Source organism: Coffea arabica, chromosome 11e (genome assembly GCF_036785885.1).
Source record: "Coffea arabica cultivar ET-39 chromosome 11e, Coffea Arabica ET-39 HiFi, whole genome shotgun sequence".
Taxonomy (NCBI): domain Eukaryota; kingdom Viridiplantae; phylum Streptophyta; class Magnoliopsida; order Gentianales; family Rubiaceae; genus Coffea; species Coffea arabica.
This window is the reverse complement of record NC_092331.1, coordinates 58,246,343-58,265,724: the sequence shown is the minus strand read 5'-3', so window position 1 is coordinate 58,265,724 and position 19,382 is coordinate 58,246,343. Positions and strand designations below refer to the sequence as shown.

Below are 19,382 nucleotides of genomic sequence, written 5' to 3'. Positions count from 1 at the left end.
ATCGTTTATATCACCCAAAAAAAAAAAAGGGATAGTAGGGTGGACTTGACTCTTTGCATTGCTTGATCCATACCAAGACTCAAATTTGCTTATCTTGAAGCAACTCACAATTTTCAGGTGCAATTGTCAGTTTTTAATTGTACTACAAAATGCATGTGTACTTTTACAATTAATTTGACACTAAAACATTACAAGTGAAAAAGCACAAGATGTTTTATAGTAACTTTTTTTTTTTGTCTTGGTCCCATAATCAATCCATCTAAACTCAAATTAAACACATCTGAACAATCAATAATTCAATTTGCTTTGACAAATGACAATTGTATAGTTATAACCCGTTGGTAACTGTGTCACTGGTTTGATAACTGCAGCCTAATTTGGCAGTCTTATGTATAATCTGCTCACATTTCACCTTCCATCTTCATCTTAATCACAATGGTTATGGACTCAATCCATGTTCCTAAACTTCTTGTGCAGTCGAATAGAACATTGGCAAACACCATGCACATCGGGTATTGGATAAAGAAACTGTAGAGCAACTTTTGTGGAAATCCCTCTGTCATTTTACATCTGCCGAAAGAAAGAAAGAAATAGACAATATAGCACTAGAAGAAGATGTTTCCAAAGCGACAATCTCTCAGGCAATTCCGGAACTCTTCCACCCACAGCTAGAAAACCAAAATAAAGAATTGCTTCTTCAAATGAAAAGTGTCATCCACACGATCAGAAATCCTGAAACGAAAGAAAACCAAAAGTTATTAACCATTTCGTTAGTTCAATTCTATATCAGAAATTTAGGTGCAACACTTCTTGTTTAAAGAAATGTTGAGAGCAATTTTAAGGTTATGAGATGCTGAAATTCACTACGTAGTCAAATATATAGCAGGGACGAACGGTGAACATATTCTTTCTACTAGTTCTCCTTTCCAATTTGTTCTTCCAAATATTTGCAATATATTTTGTGTAAGAATAAAAAGAGCTCCTTTCTAAATAAACTTTTTCTTCAACTGGGGCAAAAAGTAGTGTGAAAGTGTTGAACATCACCCACTATTTTCAGTCAGAGAAGACTTTTGGTCCGAAAAATGACAAGCATAAAGTAAGAAAAAATGCAAACTTTTGCCTTTTACCTCCGAGACATAATTTCGTTTGAATTCTGCGTCTCCATGTCCCACTCCAAGCATATCCTGATCAAATCAAGATGAGATTTTTCACTTAAAAAGAGTGCATGATATGTAAAATTAGGCGTCAAATTTGAAACCAAGAAAAGTACTACAGGTGCAGCTACCTCGTCCGTAGCAATTGATGGTGGTATTCATTCCATTCTTGCAAATACAGGCAAATGACTGGTTGAAACCAGAAAAACCACAGGACCCTCCACTATCCTCGCAGTTTTTGCACGATTCTGTATAATATGAGCCATTGAATTGCAATGGAATCCCATACTGCCATTTCATTGGATTTCCTTCGTCCCCTCCAAAACCAATAACTGATGAATATGATGAGCATTGGAGCTTAGGAAGATCCAAACCATAACCTGAACCGAGAGGAATTGGAGGTTCATAAACACAACAGGTGGATATTGGTGCACTTGGTACCAACCCAATCCCAGTAATTGCATTGCAAGAATACAAGCCTCTGCATATATTTGAGCCTGAACCTGTATCGCATAGATCTTGTCTTTTATCAAACACTGGAGATGTTGTGGAGCATCCAAGCAGAACAAATACATTGTCTGTTGTTATGCTGAATGGGCTCTCGCGATCCAATATAAAGCTTCCTGAGTTCTGCATTGAAGAACAGGTTGACATGAGAGGATCTGTAACAAGAATGGTGTTGCTTGAGTAGTCTATTGAGGATACAGTGTATATGCCAGTGCCAGTGGTGAACTGGAGCACCCCAGAACTGCATCTGATGTATCTAGCAAAGTGAGGATGCCCACAACCAAATCCAGAACCAAAGGGAAACTTTATGGGAACACCACCACAAGTATCATGACATGTGCCATTGATAGGAATGATGCTGGGAATGGCATGATTTGCCTGAATTGAGTGAATTAAGAGAAGCAGGACAATAACTTGCCAAAAAATTGTAAAATGTGACATTGAAGAGCCTGGTACAGAAGATGGAGCAATTCGTTATTGGGGCATATAAAAGATGAAAACTGGCAGAGGAACGGGGAATTTTACACTTTTCGGTGAAGGTGTATATAATGTCAAAGTTCCTGAAAAGAAGAGCCCGGCTTTATGATGGGTTCTAGCTGAAAAGCACTATGGCTTTTGGGTTGATAAAAACTCTAAAAACTAGCCAGCCCCAATGTATCCATCTGCTGCTGGCATAGGGCGATTAAGCATTCCAGCAAGATTATGTGACCGCACACTACCAATATCTGAACCAAAATTAGCTAACTTTGGATTAAATTTTTCCTAGGCTGTAATTAGTAATTACAGCGGTGGGCAGTCAAAAAGGATACACAGCAAGTAGATAATAGATACTGACAATTCAAATCCTATTAAAAACAAGCACCTAAAAGGAATTAAAAAAAAAAAGAAGAAAAAACTAGAGCACCATGAAAGTTATTGTACACTCATAATTCAAATATTGAAAACGAAAAATAAATGAATGCCTATTCCCAGCCATAAATGCTGTAAATTTATAATTATCCACCTACTAGCTAACCTTGTACTTGCATTCCGTATATCCAAGTGTTACATGTTCTCTGTATCCCTAGCAAAGGAAATAGCAGCAACATGCAGAACTGAAGCTGCTAATTGGGAAATCAAGAGAATAAAAAATGATGAAACTCATGTAACACTAACTTATTCCAATGAAGCACATAAGTCTTTAAATTTTCCTCAGCCTTCCTCCCCTTGTTGCCCTTTTCCTATGAATAGCAGCAGGCTTTGCAGCTGGAATATCATCTCGGTCAAGAAAACTGGATATATTTTTGCCTTTGTGAGTGCTTCAGATATTACGCACTATACAATATGGAAAGATCTGAGGCTTTCAAGAATACCTTAACTTCAAGCGGAACAAGAACCAGCATCAGTTTAGCTTTGCTAAATGAAACATCAAGACCTGCTTGTTGAAGTAATCCTACAAGCAGGAGCACTGGGCATTTCTGCAGAAAATAATTAAAAAGATTCATCATGCATTTAGACCAGCCCAGTTCTTGAATGCGATCAGTGCTTCCATTTTCCTGAAGTTCCTCCTCCTCAACTTTGAAACTTTGAGCTTCTTGTGTGTCTCCATGAATGCTTGTTTGTACCTCCATTTATCAACAAATATCTTCATTGCTTGAGATTTCTCCACAACTTGCATCACAGCGTCAAAGAAACCCCCTTTAACCAAAGCATATAGGAAAGCGTCAACCAAGTTATTGTCTAGCTTGATTTTCTTCTCCCCTTCAATCGAAACCTTTCTCTTCACCTCATTCCATAACATCAAAACGCTAAAATACTTCTCTGCTGCCACATACCCATTAATTAGGGAAAGATAAGTCTGTTCATTTGGCTCGAATTGAAGGAAAATCATCCTCCTCAAAGTCCTCCTGGCATCTTCCAGTCTCCCAGCCTTACAGAAAGCATGGATAATTGAATTCCAATCGTGGGTACCAATTTCAATTCGAGGGTCCCCGACAACCTTATCCAAGAATGCTGCCATCAGTTCAGGTCGATGGCTTTCAGTTAAACCTGTCATTATAGTCAGATAGCTCGCTTTCAGGTCAGGTATTCTTGCTTCTCTCATGTCCCTAAACAAAGAAAAAGCTGATTGAAAGTCTTGACAAGACATGGATGCCTCTATTAGAGCATCATAACTATCAACATCCAACTGGAGTCCGGAATTACTTATCTCTGCAACCAATTGAGCAGCTTCAGCCGTTCGTTGCTCTCTGCAATAAGCTTTTAAGATTGACGCATAAACCCCCAACCCAACACTAGCTCCTTGTGCATTCATTTCATCAACTATGCTATGTGCCTTATCTAACAAACCATTGCTAACGCAAGCATTGATAATACCAAATCCAATAGTTCTCTCAACTATAACAGATGAAGGTTCCAACTTCTGAGCTTCAACAATCAGGTTTGCCAAAACTTTTGTGCTCCCCTTTTCAAGATATCCTTTAACAACTTCACCATAAGTTTCTTCAGTAAAGCATGCACCTTGTTCATTCCCTTCTTTGACACTACGCAGAATAGTTGCCGAAACAAAATCCAAGTTACCTGACTTCAAATATCCACTAACCAATTTACTAAGAAAAACATTTTTGCTAGAAAGGCCAAATTTTCCAATCAAAGCTTCTAACTCAGAAATTTTGCCCTCAAGCCCCTTCAAGGCATACAAATACCCAAGGTAACTGAAGCTAAACTCATCGGGCCTAATACCCAATACAGACATCATCTCTACAACTCTATCAGCCTCAGTAACGGATTCAATCTCACAGCAACACCCCTCCAATGCAGCATTACAAGCTATCAAATCAGGCTTCAAGAAGTCTAACTTCTCATCAATAGCAATCCTACAAGTCTCGTTAAAAATGCTCAAATACGCGATAAAGCTACCGCTTTTCCTACTAATATGGACCAGAACACCACCCCACAACTTAAAAGGCAGGAAAAATCTGTTCTTGAACATACACTTAACCAATGCAATAACGGGGGCAGCAGTATTGCCATTCTTCATAGAATTCAAAACGGTCGTTACAGATTCATATTCTAACAATTCTGGATTCTTTTCTATCAAATAGACAACTGTTGCAAATGCTCTTTTAAGATTGTGAGTATCATTTAATGAAGACAAGTGGCTAATTAGTGAATTCGTAAGGGACTTACTGGGAAAAGAAGAGGAATTGGTGAGGGTTTTGAAAGATTTCCATGCTTCATCTATGTTTTGGCTGATGAGGGAGGACTGAAGAGTGGACTCAAGAGTGGTAATGTGATCTTGGGATAGCCCTTTTGAAGTGGACTCTTGAGGTTTTGGTAAGGGGTTTAAGGGTTCTTTGTTTGATCTCTTTAGTGAAAAAACTGAAGGCTGCAGAAACGAATAAAGGGTTGGAATTTCTGGTTCTGATGAAAAGGGTCTTCTTGCAATCAAACACACAGCCCTTCTCCACATTCTCCCCCCACTCCACAGCCCACCCCCACCAATGCGCAGGGTTGAAGATGAAAGAGGCCCTTAAACCTCAGCATATGAAAGATGAGAGAGAGCCATGCTCATTATAACATCAGCTGGAATAGCTCAGTTGGTTAGAGCGTGTGGCTGTTAACCACAAGGTCGGAGGTTCAAGCCCTCCTTCTAGCGTACCTCTTTTTGTTTTTCTCTTTTGACTTTTTATCATTTTCTTCTTCTCACGGGTTACAAATTATTAGTTAGACTCTTTTTGTTTTCCTATTTTGACTTTTTGTTATTTTGCTTCTTCTAACGGGCTACAAATTAAATGTCTTTTTTAATTTATGGGGCCTTTTTTTTTTTTTTTTGTAATTATTGGCCCCCTTTTCCTAAACTCCTTAGCAGTTTAGTTGATCGAACTTCTGAAGTGAGCCATGGAATCAAAAGCAGCAGCGGAGATGATGTTCGAAGAATGGAATGGGACTGCATCAACAAAACTCACGAAAACGGCTACCATCACTTTCACTGAAAATGAAGCTGAATCCTTTCCAACTTCTCCGTCCATTAAAAAGTCCAGCAGCCCATTTAAACAAATCACCAGCAGGATTCTTGAAGCTTTCCTACCTGAGGCAAGCTACGATCTTTTCACTTATCAATGCAGTTATATATGATAAAATACGTATTTGTTAGATATTTTATGTGCAAGCTTGATTCAATATTTGGGAATTTATGAGAATTTGTTTTTGGGTTTAATAATTGGATTAGCTGTATAAATGAAGTAATAAATAGATTGATGATTAAGGCAACTTTCATGCTATTACTTATGTAAGTTTGATCAGGATCGCACAGGAGAAAAAGGACATAAAGGAGTGTATCTTAACTTATTTCTGTGTAAGACTATTTAGTTGATAAATTTCTCTGGTTGGACTGGTGAGAGAGGAGAATTTATGTTCGACGAAAACAGAGCGAAAATGGAAAAGAATATTGAGATTATAATATATTGTGGCCGGATAACTCGTAGTTTTGTTGACTTACACTACTGTCTATTTATGAATTTTGTAAATTGCCACAAAGATGTGTACACGTTTTCAATGTGTTTGTCATTGTCCATTACTTGTCTAGCTCTTGGCTTCTCATCCGTGTGTTTATCACTTAGATGCTTGGACTAGTCAGATGATTGAAAATCTAAGTTTAAGTTTTTGTTTCTGAAAGACTGAGTTTTGAAGATTGCTTGGTGTCAGAAGTTTTCAATTTTATTCACTGAAACTGCCTTTCTTACTTGGACATTGATGATGCATGTACCCAATGCAGGGTTTTCCTGATAGTGTAACTTCGGACTACGTGCCCTTTCAAGTATGGGATTCATTGCAGGTTGGATGTAATCATCAATCCTGTAATAACAAACATTTTCATTATAACAGTTATCCCCTTTATTTTATCATTTAAATCTTATTGCATGTACTTGCATTCAGGGTCTTTCTACGTATGTGCGAACAATGTTGTCAACCCAGGTAAGATATCTGAGGATATTTATAAAAAATTCGTAGAACACTGGCTGTAATACTAAATTTTTGTTTACATAGAATTCGGTGTTCCATATGTTTTTAGGCTCTACTGAGTGCTATTGGGGTTGGTGAGAAATCAGCTACTGTTATCGGGGCCACATTTCAGGTAAAGTATTTGTTACCTGTGAATTTTTCTAATTGTTTGCTAAGGTTTCAGCCTGTCAAGGGTGATCTTTTCAATCTCATGAAATGTGCAGTGGTTTTTGAGGGATTTGACTGGAATGCTTGGTGGTATCTTGTTCACATTGTACCAGGTCTGAAGTCCTGTCCTTCCTTGTTGCTTATACAGTTTTTAAATAAAGAGCATCTGTCATAATCACACCAAGTAGGGGTTTACTTATCTATTTAACTCTCTGCTATCCCAAAATTTTTATGATACTTTAGCTTCTTTAGTGTAGTATGGCGTTGTCATAGCTTGCACAAAGCATTCATTCTTTATCTTGCCAGTTGTAACAATTTGATTCTATAATCTGTCGACAATACTTTGTCAATTGAGCAGCAAATGACTGCATCAAGCATTATCTTTTACTATGTTGATTTTCAGGGTTCTAACTTGGACAGTAATGCAAAAATGTGGCGTTTGGTGGCAGATCTCATGAATGATCTTGGTACATGGTTTTATATATTTTTGAGCTTTGACTTGATGTTTAATTACCATTGGTGGCGTGTCTTTCACTCTCTTATACACATGCACAGAGAGAGAGAGAGAGAGAGAGAGAGAGAGAGAGAGAGAGAGGGAGGAGGAGAGAGAGAAGTTTGTGCGATTTCTTCATTTCTCTTTGCGCTTTTGGCAAGAAGAGGAAAAATATGAAAAATTATTGGTTCTACACATGCAGACACACTCTAGAAACTCACTGCTTCACAACTATTATCTAAATTCCAGAACAAATATTTGCCTTTCTTCTTGTTTAGGAAAAAAAGTCGTTCAAAGTTTTCCAAAATTCTAGCGGTAAGATCTTCAGAAATTATGACAGTTCCACAAAATGAAAAAAAAAAAGGAAAAAAAAATGGCATGCAGCTTTGATGCATAGAAAATTAGTGTAAAGATATTGAAATTTTGCTCTCCTTTTCATCAATAGGTAATAGCATAGCTATATTTGCTAATATTTCCATTATTTTCTTACAGTTCTCATCATTTGTTCAGTGTATGCAAAGTTACTTGGTATCAATTTTCGTTTTCCAATAACTAAATGGAAGTAATATGGCATTTGTTGCAGGAATGTTGATGGATCTTCTTTCTCCTTTATTTCCTTCGGCCTTTAGTTTCATTCTTTGCTTGGGAAGCTTATCAAGGTCATTCAGTAAGTTATAAAATGATTAGTGGACATGCAAATATTTGCTTCATTTACATGGACCTGCACATTGTGGAGTAACGATGTTATCTAGGGTTAAATAAACAAGAAGTTGACTTTTGTTAGAGTATATTTTCTGGTTAAATGGAGCTTACTGATTTCTTGGTTGTGTGCATGTCTTCTAGTTTCCTAACCAGATGAAATTGATTATAGATGGTAATGGTTTATCAACTGCAGAACAAGTACCGGAAATGCTGGCTTCTGCTCGTTTTGCCAGCTCTCTTTGGCAAACTCCATTAACTGTTAAATATAGTTTGCAAACATTTCTGTGCACCTGTCAACATCTTCTGCTGTCTGCCAGTCCATAGAAGAGGAATGGCATGAAGAAGTTGATCATTCTAAACCATTTTTTGTTCCTCTTAGGCTGCATAATGCAAATTGGTTTGAAAAATTTTTATTTAGTCAACTTCGCCAAATTTCTTTTACTTTTACTCATAGTCCTTTTAAGGGTTGAGATCAACAAGCATCTGGCATTTTATATTCATATTTCTCTACCAGAAGTCTGACCAAACGAGATTTGCTTATAGCATCCTGCAATACTATTCATATGCTTATATCCGGCTAGAGATCTGGCTGATGAAGTTAAGGTATCTGAAGCCCATTCCAGATCACAAAAAATTAAGTTGACTTAATGTGTTTGGTTCTTTAGAATGGAAATCAGATTCTGCATGGCAAATTGAGTCCTTTTGGGTGCAATTCATTACACCACCATTCAAATCCTTAAACCAATCACGACCTGAGTTAATTCTTATACATTTTGACTTTTTAGTTTTGACCAGTCTATCAATTGATATGATGCATAAAATTGAGCTGTGCCTTTGTAGAATTGACTTGAAGTTTAATGCTATGATTTTATGTCAGTGATGTTAACCAGCAGTACTTACCATAAAAGCAATCTCATTCCCCCCCCCCTCCCCGGGGGCTGGGCCCCCAAAGGGTCCGTTTAGGGTTGCGGTAGTTATTGAAAAGTACTCCCTAATAGAGCTTTTAATAAAAGTACTTATTAACTGCTTAAGTGCTTTTATATATATTGTTTGGAGACGTAGTTCAATAAGTACTTATTGTATTGAATAATGCGTAATTTGAGAATTTTTAAAAGTGTTTGTCTCTTTATTTGGTTCATAATATAGGATAAAATGATTAAATTTGATGTTTTATTTTTTAAATCACAAAAGCTACTCTAAAAACACCAAATTTGAGGTTTTGTTAAAAGTGCTTTTAACACCAAAATCTCTACTCCTAATTTTATGGGATGATGTTCACTAAACACTTTAAAAGTACTTTTAGCACTAAAAGTGCTTTTTTACCAAAAGCACCGCAACCCCAAACAGGGCCAAAATTCCCAAACCCCGTCCAACACAAAAAGATGGAAGAAAATGCATGTGATGACTATTGTTTTGACGTTGCATTGCTTTTACTTATTTATTCTTATAACTTGTTGATAAGCATTTTCATACTGTGGCTAACTTCCATTATCAAATCATGTTCATCTTGATAGCTGGTGTTGCTAGTGGAGCCACTAGAGCTGCTTTGACACAGCATTTTGCTCTTCAGAATAATGCAGCAGACATATCTGCAAAGGTACTTGTTTTGCTATTTCAAATGGATTTGAACATACCAAAGGCACTTATTTTACCTGTATTTCTTCTTGACAGGAAGGAAGCCAAGAGACAGTTGCAACGATGATTGGGATGGCTTTTGGAATGCTTCTTGCACGCATAACCATGGGACACTCCCTATCAATATGGTTATGTTTCTTGTCCCTCACAATGTTCCATATGTATGGTTAGTTCTTTTTCTGTTATTATCTGAATATCATGTCTTCTTATGATACTGTTATGATAACATAAACTCTTTTAACACTGTCTTGTGTATGCCTTTTGTTGTTTGCTTGCAGCAAATTACAGAGCTGTTTGTTGCCTTTCTCTTACCACACTAAACTGCCAAAGAAGCTCAATAATTTTGTTGCACTTCTTGGAGACCGGCCAAGGTCAGTTACAGGATATTTGTCGATGCTTTAACCTTGCTCAATTGATTGCTTCACTTACTACCTCGTAGTAGTTAGAGCTATTGTAGCATAAATTCGAAGTAATATTTTCTTTGTTATTATTTGGCTGACCAGTCTCAAGTTCTCTTCTCATGCTGCCTTATAGTTGGATTATAGTTAAATATTCAATGTAATATGTGGCTACACGGATAGTGTAACATTGAAAACAAGATATTTTGTGCATAAACCTGTCTACACTTGTAAGTGTTTATTAATTACAGTGCTGTAATGTAGTCTCTGGACTTTTGTTGACCTTTTATTTGCACTATAACTGAGAGTGCTGATTACTTTTATCTGCAAAATTCCATTTTTTACTATGAGCTTTTTTTATATTTTATTTTTTTAAAGGCCTTCCTCATATTATTTTAGAATAAACTTCAATACAATATAAAGTGATTGATTGTTCATCCTTTTACTGGGCAGTCCTCTCCCCAAAACAGGTCTCAACGATGGAGCATGTTTTACCAGTTTGGACCACTTCTTGGTGCTCAAAGAGTGTCAACATTTTACACACACGTGTTTGCATGGGTGTCAGGATCTCTTCACTCAACTATCGTGACTTGTAAGTTTCACTTTTACTCAACCATATGCAATTCTTCATTATAGAATCCATAAAAGAAAAAGAAAAAAAAGAATCTAGTCTTGAAACGTAGAAGAATGAAAATGAAATTTATACTCCGCATGAAACTTTAACCAATTTTTGCAGTGATAATGACAGTAAACTCATTTCTGAAATACTTCTCTGCTAGTAGTTTGTCTGATTCGACTTGATTTAATCTGCAGAAAATGGCCCTGAGTGGTATTCCTGCGATTAATATGCCAGATAAAAGAATTTGCATACTAATTTGTAGCTTATGTGCATCTTGTTTGTACCAAGCAGGGGGGAGCTCTCTCATTTGGCTGGATCTCATTACAAGAAAGGTTAAAATGATTCTGAGACAATTTCCATCCAAAATTAGCTTACTTTTAACTGTGACTTATCTGCTCTGTTTTGATCCTTGTAGCAAAATACTTGCTGCTTGATAAAAAGGGAGTGATAAATGTTGTTATGCACAAAGATTCCACAGCAACGGATGTCCTGAAGGCGTTCATTCATGCACTTGTCATGGCAAAACTCAACAATCAAGGCAGATCTGTTCATTCGGAGAGTCAACTATGGATTGATAAACACTATGAAGTATTTGTTCTTAAGGTACGTTTACGTGGCCGATTGGGTTTATTATACTGTGCCTTTAAGTGGGAGAAGAAAAGCTCTATGACGTATATTAGGTAATGGAAGTTAGAAAAGAAACTGCACCATGGGAAAATCAGTGGTAACATTAATCTAAAATCATTGAAGCATGCTCTTAAGGCTTAAAGTTCAGATGATGTTATGTAGAAGTTTGATCTAATGGCTGGTCCTAACCATGCACTGTGTCTGGTGGTGTAGTGTATGACAGTTTCTGAATATAATTTTCCTTCTTTTCTCTAACTCTTTCTACTTTTCTTTTTGATACCATGATTATTACACTGAATAGAACATTATTTTTGTTTCCCTACATTTTTGCTCTATGGCAGCTTCAGTCCTCGGGATGGAGAACAGAACGGCTTTTGTCCCCAACTGTCACCTGGAGGGCTAACTGGTTAATACCTTCTTCAAATGGAAAATTTGACTAAGCCTCCTGATTTCATAATTTTGGGGAGATATGGAGCAGAATGCAAAAGCTGTTGAACCTAAAAGAGAGTAATATTTCGATATTCTGAGCATCTGCTGGCTTAATGTTCTGACGTACAGTAGTAGAGGTAGAGGGATATATTGTCGGTTAGCTCTTTTGCGGGTGATGTCAGATCATTGCTGACGTTTAGTGTAGACACTCATGCTCCAAGGAGAACCTTCAGCTTTCCCATACTCAAACGAAAACAGATGAAACTATGGAACTTTCTGTACTGTGTAAGAAGGGTTTTGAACAGGAGAAAGGTTTCCAATCCAATCAATTGGTGGATTATGAATGCTATCTTCTATAGTAATGGTTCTTTTTAAAAAAAAAAAAAAATTGCGAAGAGGATCAATAGTGATTTTTCACTAACCCTCTTGATGATTTGAACCTGGAACTTGTCAATTATGGCGTGAGGTGTTGCTTCATTCTCAAAAACATAGAAGAATTTCGAGTGAATTTCAAAAAAAAAAAAAATGATAACCATCACTGGACAATGTATACAAGATTGAGCACTAACATTTGACTGGATGTTTTCGAAATAAAGGTTTAAATTGAATCTGAAACATGATTTTCATCTAGAAAAAGCTAACCGGGCTTGGATGTAAACAGTCCACTGTCCATAATTCAAGAGCTCCGGTTCAGCTTCTCCTGCCACTCCAAACAAAATCAAACTAGAAGAGATTCAAGAAACAAAAGGGATTATTCCATGCAAACGCACACGAGAATGAATACGTGTAGCCTCTATCAAGGAACTATTATTATCTAAACTTCAGAATGAATATTGGCCTTTCTTCTTGTTGATGAAAAGAAATGGTTCAAAATTTTCCAAAATTCTAATGCTAACCTCTTCAGAAATTTTGAGAGTTCCACGAAATGGAAAAAAAAATAAAAATGGCGTGTAGCTCTGATCCGTAGAAAATCAGTGTGAAGAAATGGATAATTTCCTCTCTTTTTCATTAACAGGTAACAGCGTAGCTACATTTGCTAACACTAGTATTAATTCCATTATTTTCTTACAGTTCTCATCACTCGTTCAGTATATGCAAAGTTATCTGGTATCACTTTCTGTTCTCCAATAACTCAATGGAAGTAATATGGCATTTGTTGCAGGAGTGTTGATGAATCTTCTTTCTCCTTTGTTCCCTTCTGCCTTTAGTTTCATTCTTTGCTTGGGAAGCTTATCAAGGTCATTCACTAAGTTATAAAATGGTAAGTTGACTTGCAAATAAGAAACAAAGAGAAAAATGCTAAGACATTGTAATATGAAACAATAATATTTGGTTACAATTGGTTCATTGTACAAATAAGAAGCTATGGCGTGCGATGAAATGTGTGATGAGAAGTTGACTGGTAGTCATTTCCTTCATCATCCCTTCTTGTACTTCTCTACCCAAATCTTCTGGAACATTTTGCCAAAGAATAACTAGTAAAATATTTCTCCTGTAAAGCACTGAGGAAGTGCTTAATCAGGTGTTACAAATTACAATACCCTCTGATCTCCCTCCTGAATTCCAAAATAATATATACATCTTTACCAAAAGTCTGGATAAAGACTTGGTGGAGTATTCTCAGCAGAAGTTGCTTAAATCTAGTTGAAAACTGCACATCTTCATTCAACCATCTTCACAACTATTTACGATGCCCTGAAGAAGCCATGAGGACAGCAACAGCCACAATGAACATAAACAACATACTGCCAAGACACAAGTATGTTCTTCTCGATGATCTTCTGTATTCCCCAAATATAACTATACCCCAAAAGGTACTCACAAGCGGAAGTGCCTGAAAGGTGTTCATAAGCAAAGCCAATTTCAGATTCATCATCAGGAGAAGTTATTCAATAAGTAATAACTTAGTGTCTGAAATAGTCGTACTAATTCACTTACCTGAACAGCGTCTGCAGCAGCATATCCAGCTGCTTGTCCTCCCATAAATTGGAGGCCATTTCCAAAGCCACATAAAAATCCTGCCAAAAAGGCCCACCCTCTACCATTCCAATCCAATAGATAGGCTTTAATTGATGATTTTGGCGTATTGAGTACAGGGTGAAACAGGAAGGTGATGTTTAGAATAAGCGCAACGATAAAGCAAGAGACTGAGAAGTAAAAGAATGCAGTATAGACACTCAAGTGGGGAACCCCATGTTTTAATTTGTGCCACTGATCATTGGTTGCCAGGTTGAATGCTGGTGAAAAAAGAGAAAAGCAAACTCCAGCAAAGAAAGTTATGCCCAAACCAAGAACAGTGCTCTTTCCAAACACCTGCAACCAAGTACAGAAAGGCATCAATCAAACTCTATATTCTTCTAGTACATGTCCATGGTACAGAAGCAAAGCACTTAATGGGGCAAGGCCGAATTCTGACATTTCAAGCACTACCAACATGAATATTGTTGTAAACTTCTTGTGATGTCATTCTTGGATGTGATGAATTGCATGACATTGAAAGAAAGGAGTGAGGACACTGCGAACCAATAAATAAATAACCTTCCTCCTAGCGAAAAGAGGGAGAAACGGATAAACTAAACCATTGTGAATTTCAGCTAGTTGGTAGGAAATTTAACAGACTAAGGAGCAACGACAAATCACCAACCTTAATGGACCTTTTTTTTTCAAGCTCTATAAGAAAATGTGCTGTGCCAAACTTTGCCTTTTCTGCAGTACCAACTCCATTCTCCAAGTCACCTTTCCAAACTAAACAGTAGCAGAGAGTAAGCAAATAGTAGACAACAGTAAATGAGATCAAGCAAGAAGACGTGAAATGAAAATCCCAAAAAACTCGTACCCATTTCCAAAGATGCCTCATTGGACGTGGATATACTCTTGGTCCTGAAAAGTTTCAGTTTCAGTGACTTTCAGAGAGACGCAAGAGAAAAAGAATGCATGAGGGAGGGAGTTTCAAGACTTTCTATCACCTTGATCCTTATCATTCAACCTTACTTTAGAAAATACAGTAGAAAATAGATTTAAGCTAATAATTCTCTTTACACTTCAAGAGCAAAAGTAGCAGAAATGAGGAGTTAGAGGTGGATAACCATCCCCACTATGGCACAAACTTTTGTAGCAAAGTTGCCAACATCTGTTGTCTGAACAAATTTCCAGACCGTTATTGCAAATTCAAAAGTAAATGTACACAAACTGCATAATCGTATTAATCATCAAGCTAAGATAACCTAAAGAAAGGATTGAGGAATTTTAAGTTTCTCCATTCTGCAATTATGAGTAGACAACTATAGTTTGCTCATCTCATCATTTATCTAACTTTATAGATGTGCATACTGCAAAGTGCATCATATTTGGAAAGAAGAGTACAAAGCATATTCTTTTCCTTGGTTTGAAATATCCAAACAGCATTTAACACATCGAAGCTTGTAAAGAAAGTAAGTTTAGCTGTCATTTGATGTATGAAACCATTATTTGCTGCAAGATAAGTAATAAATATGTCAAGGATAACAAACAAATTAGCAAAGATATGAATAATAAAATTAATTCTTTAGTGCAACTTATGAGAGGGATCCTCAGATAAAGTAGATGAGTACCCTTCCCCATTTTTGTAATCATGTGAATAACTGCTTAGCTTTGTTCTGTTGTCAGCAGCATTGGATGCATGCACAGCGGAGCCCAAACAAACAGCAATCAAGAAGCATCCAACACCAGGGAAAAGAATTTGTGCCTTGTTAATTTTGTCATCTAGAAAGTAATTAAGTGTTGTGCCTGTAACAATCAGTAGAACACAAAGGATCAATTCTTTATCTTGTCAAACTCAATCACCATAAAAAAAAATGACTGATTGTAGAGAAATGTCACCTATAACAACAGTCATGCTAGAAGTGATCACCTCTGTCACTGATAAACCAACAAACGCCCAGGCATATTGCGTTGCCAGGTTCCCAAGACTAAGAACTATCCCACCAGCCATTGCAAACAGAACACTAGGCCAATTATCCTGCATAATCAGATTTATGCTTCAATAAGCAAAAGAAAAAAATTAAGAAACCAACATGTCACCAGGACTTAACTATTAATCAGACATGGACACATAATTCCTTAAATCTATAAATGAGCTAAATTAAGAATATTGAACTTTTGCTAGTCAAGAAAAAACGACTCCAGATTTCTCCAAGAAAACAACAACTTTCTCACCACAAATCCAACTTACAAGCTCCACAAAGGAAGCTAAATGTTTTGATGGATCAGGACCAGTGCATAAATGATTTTTAATGAAAAACATCAACCACATTCAATAAATGCTTGATACTCATATTCTAAATACTTGAATAACTTCACCCTGTTACATTTTGGTAAAGATTTGTCTTGCGATACATATGGAATTCATCCAAAGGAATTGTTAATGCAATTACCGATAGTTTTCCTTATTTACTTGAAAGTTCCTCAAACTGACCGGTTTGGATGTTTAAACTGTACTTCATGCTGCATGAATTGTGACCTTCTTAGCTAAAAAGCCAAATTTCAAGAAATAGAACAGGTAAAAAATATATCAGAAGTAACAAGCAATGCATCTCACAGAACAAAAGGCTTACTGGGCCAGAATAAAAACTTTTGTTCCATCTCTAAACAATAGGCTCAAATACTTTTGCAAAGTCTGCATTTTCTTTAGTTTTAGTAATAGGGATTCCATACTAAGATATAAATCATAATGCAAACTCGTAATTTTGTCTGATGGAATTTTTTTTTACACTCTCACCAAAAAGTAGGCCATTAACTATATAGTGCAGTCACCTGTCTTAGTTGCTCAATGAATTTGGCTTTTAGGTAAAAGCAATGATTTACTTCACTAATATATGCATGCGATAAATTCTATCAAATCCAGACTCATAACTTTGTCTGATGAAATTGTTTGACACTCACTAAAAATTAGGCCTTTAACTAAATAGTGCAGTCACCACTCACCTGAGTTAGTTGCTCAATGAAATTTGGCTTTTCATGCGTGCTTTTTCCAATTTCACCAAAGGTAAAAGCAATGATGACAGCAGCCAACAGATTGGTGATTGTGTAGTCAAGATAGGTGTGCTGAGGAAGACGACCACGCCTTTCCAAAAGAGTCAAAATGGCAGGCCATGTGCCCAAGAAAAATAGAGCAAGCAGCATACATGCTATAGCCCCTCCTTTGCTCTCCACTACATACATCTTCAAACTACTTGATAGAAATCTTTCTGATGGAAAAGTAACCAACCAAGGAATGTTCACAGAATCCTAGCAACAGAGGATTAGATAGATAATTCCGTCAGTCAGGATTCGTAACCAAAGCAGTAGGCTTGCAGGCAAAATTATCAAGATCATAGGAATTTAAGGCTGTTTTCCGTTCTTTACAAGAATTGGAATTGAAATTGTTTCTTGTGCAAATTGAGTAAAATTGCTGGATAATACAACTCTGATTGTATTCCAAGTTTCTATTCCCATAGAGAATCAACTACAACCTCAGAAAAAGAGGTGGAAGAATCAGAATGGTTATTTGAAATGAGCAGAATTAATCTCAAATAGGTATTCATCCTACATTACACTGAATCCACACCAAAAAAAATACAAAAATGATGGCAAGTTGAGTTAATCTTTACAAGAATCCTATAAAACAGAAACCCTTTGATTGCCTAACTATGCAGAAATCAAGAAGAATCCAGAATCAAGGGGTTTTCAGCTCACCATTTCTGGGGAAAAAAATGGAAAATTAAGGCCATAAGTGGGCAAAATGAAATGCTTAAAAATTGTGCAGAACCGTTAAAAAACCATGGACTGCATAGCGAAAGAAAGAGATGGATGATACTCTACCAAGTAAATTCACAACTGACGTGACAAGACAACAAATCTGGGACACCCCACAACAACGTAAAAGGTACAACAAAAAGAGTTTTTCACTCTGAATCACTCTGCTGCTTAATTTGCCAACCAAAGATTTCTCCAAAAAGTTACTAGGAATCTTTGGAGGTAGCTGGCCTTCAGCTGTTCAACAACACATGATCATGATGGCGGATGGTGGGGCTACTATATATATTGAGGTGGACTAAAGACAATGGAAAGGCTAAAGAGTTGGAAGAAAAATTTGAGCTTCGGTGCGATCAGTGATGGGAGGCCATGCCAACTGTTAAGAAAACAATGGAGATATGCTATGGTGGAACACTGGTTGTTTTTAACTGTACTTTTCAACGTGGGTCATTTCCGTCTAGTTCCAGCAGTCTGGTGGAACATTGGATCTCCTTGATTTTCAAAGAGAGGAAAATGCCAAAAGTCGGAACCTTTACTGTCAGATTCTGTGAATCTACTGGCTGAGGGATTCACCTAATTTTGAGACTTTAGGCACCATCTACCATATCTTGTTTTCTAGTAGCTTGAAATTGAATGAGGAACTTGCTATATAAGATGGTAAAAGAGTGCATTAGTTTCGCATATTCAGCTCATTGCAAGTGTGGAAAAAATTTTGTTTTGCTTGTCATTCTAGCGGTGCTCTTGGTTGGGCTACATTTGTCACTTGTGATATTTATTGTAATAAAACATTACTAAATTTGTTCGTAAGAAAATAACTTTGAAAATATACGCAAAATATGTTCTTATTGTAGTTGCAACTTGCAACTAACAAACAAATGCTGGACACGGACATGGGAATATTCCCTATCCATCAAAATCAAAAAATATATACTCTCTCCGTCCCGTTTTATTAGTCTTGATTTTTTTTTCACACAGATTAAGAAAGTGTAATTAATTTGGTTGGAAACATAAATTTAGATTAATAATTTCCTAAAATACCCTTATGCTAATCACGAAAAGTGTCAATTAATATCAAAGAATGATGGCATTATTTGTTTCCCTCCTGATATAAATAAATTTTAAAGAATAATAAAGATAGACTTTTCATTTATCTATGTATTGGAAAAGCTCAATGTATTCAATGTAGTGGGTTAGTATTTAATAACAATGTATTAATAACAAAATATTTAATAAGGGTATTTTAGACAATTTGAAAGATTACTACATTCCTTAATGGGAAAGTGGATTACAATTTGGGACAGATGAAAAAGGAAAACAAGACTAACAAAACGGGACGGAGGGAGTATATACTTATATATTTTTTGGTGTTTTGTTACTATGGAATCGTCTCCCTTCAATACTTTCCCTTGATTGGTTTAGATTCCACGACTTCATGGTCGGATGTCCCTATCCTGCCGTGCTGAAATCTCCTCAATGATTTGGAAATGGTTGACTTTCAAGTTGCTCTTGCGTCACACGCATTTCAATTTTCACCACCCGAAAATATTAAAAACTCCAGTCAAATTCCATTTTGAAACGCCAAGTCCTAATGAGATGCTTAAGGAGGAATGCTAATACACTCCTAGTCCATGCTTTTCCAAAAATTTACGTATGGGACAACGAGAAGAAATTAATAGCATTAAATAACAACCAAAGGCAGCGGTTGTATTAAAACTATCATGAACAGGGGTAAAACAACGAAAATATAGAAGAAGATCATCATGAAATTGAAAACCTCTAGCCTCCAAGAAGAAAGAGTCCAATTAATTGGCGTCACGGACTCAAAGATTCATAGTTTGTACAATCAAAATAACGTTTCTCGCATTTTGTTAAATAAATTCTTTCATCATTCACTT

General features: G+C 36.5%; 4 protein-coding genes and 1 non-coding gene across 6 annotated transcripts; 2 read left to right on the top strand and 3 right to left on the bottom strand.

Annotated features, from left to right (window-relative positions):
• Positions 1-110: 110 nt before the first annotated feature.
• On the bottom strand, positions 111-2,412 carry LOC113719179 (uncharacterized). The gene is made up of 3 exons (XM_027244289.2): positions 1,286-2,412; positions 1,128-1,184; positions 111-732 (listed from the first exon to the last, which is right to left on the bottom strand). Exons 1-3 carry the CDS (start codon positions 2,100-2,102, stop codon positions 698-700), a joined length of 909 nt encoding a protein of 302 aa, XP_027100090.2. The 5' UTR covers positions 2,103-2,412; the 3' UTR covers positions 111-697.
• A 434-nt stretch (positions 2,413-2,846) lies between these two features.
• LOC140004054 (pentatricopeptide repeat-containing protein At1g69290-like) lies at positions 2,847-5,180 on the bottom strand. The gene is made up of 2 exons (XM_072072311.1): positions 3,014-5,180; positions 2,847-2,932 (listed from the first exon to the last, which is right to left on the bottom strand). Exon 1 carries the CDS (start codon positions 5,110-5,112, stop codon positions 3,145-3,147), a length of 1,968 nt encoding a protein of 655 aa, XP_071928412.1. The 5' UTR covers positions 5,113-5,180; the 3' UTR covers positions 2,847-2,932; positions 3,014-3,144.
• A 44-nt stretch (positions 5,181-5,224) lies between these two features.
• TRNAN-GUU (transfer RNA asparagine (anticodon GUU)) lies at positions 5,225-5,298 on the top strand. The gene has a single exon. It is a non-coding gene; the product is annotated as a tRNA-Asn (tRNA).
• A 95-nt stretch (positions 5,299-5,393) lies between these two features.
• On the top strand, positions 5,394-12,064 carry LOC113719182 (protein root UVB sensitive 3). Its single transcript, XM_027244299.2, has 14 exons — positions 5,394-5,735; positions 6,418-6,477; positions 6,579-6,617; positions 6,715-6,777; positions 6,869-6,925; positions 7,216-7,279; positions 7,889-7,972; positions 9,522-9,604; positions 9,679-9,808; positions 9,921-10,013; positions 10,494-10,632; positions 10,951-10,991; positions 11,075-11,262; positions 11,628-12,064. The coding sequence occupies exons 1-14, from the start codon at positions 5,541-5,543 to the stop codon at positions 11,724-11,726; spliced, it is 1,335 nt and encodes a 444-aa protein (XP_027100100.1). The 5' UTR covers positions 5,394-5,540; the 3' UTR covers positions 11,727-12,064.
• Positions 12,065-13,000: 936 nt separating this feature from the next.
• Positions 13,001-18,223, bottom strand: LOC113717772 (ureide permease 1). 2 transcript variants are annotated; one of them, XM_027242579.2, is made up of 8 exons: positions 17,428-18,223; positions 16,678-16,980; positions 15,574-15,712; positions 15,306-15,480; positions 14,552-14,595; positions 14,360-14,460; positions 13,654-14,028; positions 13,001-13,549 (listed from the first exon to the last, which is right to left on the bottom strand). In XM_027242579.2, exons 1-8 carry the CDS (start codon positions 17,428-17,430, stop codon positions 13,397-13,399), a joined length of 1,293 nt encoding a protein of 430 aa, XP_027098380.1. In that variant the 5' UTR covers positions 17,431-18,223; the 3' UTR covers positions 13,001-13,396. The 2 variants fall into 2 exon arrangements, with proteins under 2 accessions (XP_027098380.1, XP_027098382.1); XM_027242581.2 differs by having other exon boundaries at positions 17,554-18,222.
• Between the last annotated feature and the right edge of the window lie 1,159 nt (positions 18,224-19,382).

Excerpts from the sequence above, each read along its gene's own strand:
- LOC113719179 (XM_027244289.2), bottom strand. The coding sequence starts at position 2,102 with ATGTCACATTTTACAATTTTTTGGCAAGTTATTGTCCTGCTTCTCTTA. Across the intron at positions 1,185-1,285 it reads CATCAATTGCTACGGACGAG|GATATGCTTGGAGTGGGACA; the intron begins GTAGCTGCACCT and ends TGATTTGATCAG. Across the intron at positions 733-1,127 it reads AACGAAATTATGTCTCGGAG|GATTTCTGATCGTGTGGATG; the intron begins GTAAAAGGCAAA and ends CTTTCGTTTCAG.
- LOC140004054 (XM_072072311.1), bottom strand. The coding sequence starts at position 5,112 with ATGTGGAGAAGGGCTGTGTGTTTGATTGCAAGAAGACCCTTTTCATCA.
- LOC113719182 (XM_027244299.2), top strand. The coding sequence starts at position 5,541 with ATGGAATCAAAAGCAGCAGCGGAGATGATGTTCGAAGAATGGAATGGG. Across the intron at positions 7,973-9,521 it reads AAGCTTATCAAGGTCATTCA|CTGGTGTTGCTAGTGGAGCC; the intron begins GTAAGTTATAAA and ends TCATCTTGATAG. Across the intron at positions 10,992-11,074 it reads TGGATCTCATTACAAGAAAG|CAAAATACTTGCTGCTTGAT; the intron begins GTTAAAATGATT and ends TGATCCTTGTAG.
- LOC113717772 (XM_027242579.2), bottom strand. Across the intron at positions 14,029-14,359 it reads AAAAAAAAAGGTCCATTAAG|GTGTTTGGAAAGAGCACTGT; the intron begins GTTGGTGATTTG and ends ACTTGGTTGCAG. Across the intron at positions 13,550-13,653 it reads CTGCTGCAGACGCTGTTCAG|GCACTTCCGCTTGTGAGTAC; the intron begins GTAAGTGAATTA and ends AACACCTTTCAG.